This window comes from Beta vulgaris, chromosome 5 (genome assembly GCF_026745355.1).
Source record: "Beta vulgaris subsp. vulgaris cultivar EL10 chromosome 5, EL10.2, whole genome shotgun sequence".
NCBI classification, from domain to species: domain Eukaryota; kingdom Viridiplantae; phylum Streptophyta; class Magnoliopsida; order Caryophyllales; family Amaranthaceae; genus Beta; species Beta vulgaris.
The window spans coordinates 67,362,028-67,366,935 of NC_079206.1; the positions used below are offsets into that span (position 1 = coordinate 67,362,028).

General features: G+C 31.3%; 1 protein-coding gene across 1 annotated transcript; it reads left to right on the forward strand.

The window, feature by feature from the left end:
- Positions 1–1,187: 1,187 nt before the first annotated feature.
- On the forward strand, positions 1,188–3,395 carry LOC104894791 (WRKY transcription factor 23). Its single transcript, XM_010681114.4, has 3 exons — positions 1,188–1,996; positions 2,356–2,502; positions 2,720–3,395. Exons 1-3 carry the CDS (start codon positions 1,425–1,427, stop codon positions 3,159–3,161), a joined length of 1,161 nt encoding a protein of 386 aa, XP_010679416.2. The 5' UTR covers positions 1,188–1,424; the 3' UTR covers positions 3,162–3,395.
- Positions 3,396–4,908: the final 1,513 nt, after the last annotated feature.

Consider the following 4,908-nt stretch of genomic DNA (forward strand, 5'->3'; position numbering starts at 1 on the left):
GAAATAAAATGTGATTGGTTATTTACAACCGAAATGTGCAAATCTGCCATGAAGCTAAGAGTGTGGTTAGAGGATTTTCCTCGCTCCGGAAGTTTGTAGTGTTTTAATGATTGACAAGCCTCTTTCGTAATAAGATCATCTCTATTCCGGTCAAAAAAAAAATGCCAACAGTTAAAATCGATAAAAAGTGCAAATTATTTTAGGAAAGCTTAATTATGATAGTATAAGTCATTTCTATTTTCTAGTTTTACGAAGCTGAGAATATTAAAATTCTTATTAGGATACCATAATGTAAAAGGGCAAAGAGAGATGAATACAAAAAAAATGCAGCTCATTATGTTCAAAAGCAAATCAATATAGTTTCCTAATTAAGCCAATTCATTTATTTGTATTCTAGTCTACATGCCAAACTCTTCTACTTATTTAAAACAAATTATTAAAGCTACTAATGTTTTGACATAGTCAAATTGAGTCACTAAACAAATCTTTGATACACAAAAGAGATAAATCCACACTAGTTTATTATGGAGGGGGAGGATTATCTACGTTGTCAATTAATCATCCCCCACAAGAAATAATAAAAAACCTTCATAGATTGTACTGAAATCAAGCTAATAGTCTTCATATGCATCATCTTCGATTTTCAGCCATTGTAAGAGGAACTCCCAACCTCTCCTTACAAGGAAATTCGATTTACCTATTTATAAAAACATAACACTATTGTATTACTCCCTCCGTCTCATAATATACTGCTTGTTTTTTTTTTTTACACGGTCTCCAATATGTAACTTCGACCTGTTTACTTGTTTGCTTAAGGAGGAGTGCTAAGTAATATATTTAATTATGTATTAATAAAAAAATTGATATTATGAAAGTACAGAGGCGAATCTAACAAGATCTCATATGAATAGATTTTTTTGTATATATTAATGAGAATATTTGACCAATTAAAAATAAAATAGACACTATATTATGAGACGGAGGGAGTATATAATAAGAACTGTTGTAAAGAATTCAAATCCTAATTTATGGGCTTTTTTGCCAAATTGGAATTTTCAAGACCATACATTTAAAAAATCTTTTAGGGAGTCCTTCAAACCTAGCACCAAGTATATATAGCTAGTAATAAATATATATAACCTACTACGTATACTAGAGTACAATTTTGTATTTTGTGTTGCTTTTGTACCCATTCCCACTTTTTGAGTCCTAAAACCAAAAAACTCTTTACTACTAAAAACACACCCATTCTTCCTTTCTCTCTCTTTCTCAAGTCTCTTTCATTTTCATCTTCATTTTTTTCTCTCTCATCTCTAAATTTAAGGTGGTAGCTAGAGAGAGAATCAATTTAGGTGAAAAAAAATTAAAAGCTACAATCTTTAAATCAAGCTCAAACAAAACTTGTTATTTTTTAAACAAAAAAAATGGAAATGAAAGAACCATTGAAGATGGAAACTTTCATAGGAGGAAATTCACTTAGTAGTAATAATTATCACTATTTAAGTGAAAATCATTCATCATCAACAACACCATCATTATCTACAAATTTGGTTTTTGATTCTCAAGTTGGAGTTTTTGAGAAGATGAACAACTCATCAACAACAACAACAACAACAACAACAACATCAACAACAACAACATCAACAACACCAACAACATCAACAACAGGGTTTATGGAGTTGTTGGGTATGCAAGATATGATTAATATCAACCCATCTTTGTTTGATATGATGATGATGAATAATGGTTATAGTGGAAGCAATAATAATGAAGTTTTCACTAATTGTATGGACCCTTGTGCACCTGATCCTACCCCTCCACCTCCTTCAACTACTTCTAATGTAAATCTAGAAGCTTCTGAGGTGCTTAATAGTAATCTTCCCACAACTCCAAATTCTTCTTCAATTTCCTCTGCTTCTAATGAAGGTCTCAATGATGAGCAGCAGCAAGAAGAAGATGAAGATGAAGATGAACAACAACAAAAGGCAAAAAAACAGTAAGTTTTTTTTTTTGTTTGTTTGTTTTTTTGGGATTTTGAGAGTAACCCATTTGAAAGAAGTGTGAAAGGAAAAATGGGTACTTTTTGTTTTAGGTGAAATGCACACTAAAATAGAAAAAAAGGGGTTTTCTATTTTCTATGATTTCCCTTTTTTCTTAAAAAAAAAAAAATTGTGGGTACTAAATCTGTAATGATATTGTACATATTGGTCTTTGCTTTGTGCATAATTTGATTTTATAATAATGCCAAGTTTTATATATACTTATAGAATAAGTTGATGAATTAAAAAAACCTCTTAATTTTATGAGTTTTTCTGACCTTAATTATACTATTATTTCTTTTTGGGTGTGTTAAAGATCCACAAAGGCTAAAAAGACAAATCAGAAACGGCAGAGAGAGCCAAGATTTGCTTTCATGACAAAGAGTGAGGTTGATCATCTAGAAGATGGTTATCGATGGAGAAAGTACGGCCAAAAAGCTGTAAAAAACAGCCCTTTCCCAAGGTATATAATATACTCTATTGTACTATATTAATTCTTACACTACCTTAACCATCCAATTAAAACTCATGAATTTCAGTGTGTAAAAATTTTGTCACTGAAATAAAGCATAATAATTGATTAATTGTACTCAATTTTATTTCTTAGCTCAAATGTTGTATTATGTGTAAAAACTGAATTTAGTTTATGGGTTTTTTGTTGTTTGTTGTTGTATATGTAGGAGTTACTACCGTTGCACCAGTGCATCATGTAATGTGAAGAAGAGAGTAGAGAGATCCTACACTGACCCTTCTATTGTTGTCACAACTTATGAAGGTCAGCACACTCACCCTTGTACTGTCCTTCCTCGTGGTGCTATGCCGAGCCCCGGTTTCGGTTCCGGCATCGGTATTCGTGCCGGTGCCGGTGCAGCCTCACCCTTTGCCCTGCCAATGCAAATGGCTAATAGTAATCACTTCCAGATGAATTATATTAGTAGTTTGGTTCCTCATCAGCTTAACCATTTTGGTAATTTACCATCATCAAACACTTCTACTAATACTAATACTAATACTAGTGTGGTTACTAGTTGTTCAAGATTAGCACCAGTTAGTGCAGCTTTGCTTAGAGATCATGGGCTTCTACAAGACATAGTTCCTTCAATTATGAAGAAAGAAGAGTAGATGATCAGATCATATATATATAGTATTTATTCATATATATTGCTGTGTAATTTATCTGATTATTCAACTTTTATTTATTTTATTTGCTAACTAGGTCTGTAATTTTAGTAGTTATGTTCTCACTGATCTTAGCTAGTGTAATTTGGTGTACTTGATATATGAGGAATTTGTCATTGTATCAAATTTGGTTATTGGGGTATGAAATGGGAAACACTACTTAGTTCCCTTTATTTATCTCTTTCGTAGTCTATATGAGTTTTTTAGTTGAAATTCTCATTTTTACACGCACATACACGTATGATATAGAAGTATACAAGGCAATCCTCTCCAAGAACTGAATGATGTACAGGTTTAGCCGTTTAGGGCCTGTTTTCTCCAGCTTATTTTCAGTTTACTTCAGCTTTGGACAATATTTTTACTCTCACATATCACTATTCATTTCAGTTCAGTTGTTTTATGCCGAAGAAAACAAGCCCTTAGTTTCGATAACTTGATTCTCTCAAGTCATGCCATTTTTTAATTTGTAAGAAATATCAAGAGTTAATGTAGACAAGATAAATAGCGGGTTATGAATACCAGTCTCACCTTCACACGGCTTACCACTAAGCTAGTTGACAGCTAGAAGTCTCCTATATATGTACATATATACACACATATATAAACTTTTTTCCTAACCCCGACTCGTATGAAAAGGGTTGCATTATTAAGGACAGATATATTGAACATTATTAATACATGATCAAAGTTTAAATTCTCTTAAAGACTTAATCCTGACCTGTATGAACAGGATTACATTATGTAGGACGTAATGAACATTACTAATACATTATCAAAGTTTAAATTCTCTTAAAGACTTAACCCTGATCCGTATGAAAAGGATTGCATTAGGTAGGACTGTAATGAATATTATTAATACATGGTCAAAGTCTAAATTCTCTTAAAGACTCCACTAGGCATAATCATAACACACATAATAATGGGTTGATTATTGGTTGCTGAACTTATTATCTTCTACTCAATAACTTCTATATACATGAATATTATATCTATGAATTTAATGAAGCCATCCTCTTTGTTTGTACTTTTGTCCTCTCCATTATATTATTGTTTAGGTAAACATTTGGTAACAAAAATAGAGACTTGAAGTAGACCTATAAATGGTAAAGATGAACATGTGGGCTAAAATCTTTGTTTGTTTATTTGGAGGAACATGCATTGAATTTGTTGATAAAATGGGGAAGAGCTAGGGTTTTGCCATTGATAGATGCAACAAAGTACGTAAAGACAGAGAAACTTTCGGTTTTGCATTGTTCATCTAGGGAATTGAGCGTAATACATAAAGTAAAAAAATTTAAATAAAGTAGATCAAGGTCCACAAACACTCTTTTCCTTGATTAGAATCACAAATTTTTAGGTTAATAAGACGATACTTGTACTATTTTGATTTCAAATTGAATAGGAGTTAAACTATATTGCTCAAATATTAAGAAAAATACCATTTTTCATGGTTATTGATTGATTTATAATCAAGACAAAAGTGGAAATCAATCAATGATAGTAATTCCCGCCAAAATTAATATTCCGTTAAAATTAATTATCCTAATCTTTTAAAAATATCAAGTAAAAAATAATTTGATTGTGAAAGTCAGCAGATATAAGCAATAGCCTATAATAATAAAAAATACTCTTAATCTTTATGCTAAAAGGGAAGATCAAATTTATTTGAGATGGAGAGCATGGTATATTA

What these genes read in the sequence shown, in the direction of transcription:
- LOC104894791 (XM_010681114.4), top strand. Translation starts at nt 1,425, where the DNA reads ATGGAAATGAAAGAACCATTGAAGATGGAAACTTTCATAGGAGGAAAT. An exon ending in CAACAAAAGGCAAAAAAACA is followed by an intron (nt 1,997 to 2,355) that starts GTAAGTTTTTTT and finishes GGTGTGTTAAAG; the next exon opens with ATCCACAAAGGCTAAAAAGA. An exon ending in AAAAACAGCCCTTTCCCAAG is followed by an intron (nt 2,503 to 2,719) that starts GTATATAATATA and finishes TTGTATATGTAG; the next exon opens with GAGTTACTACCGTTGCACCA.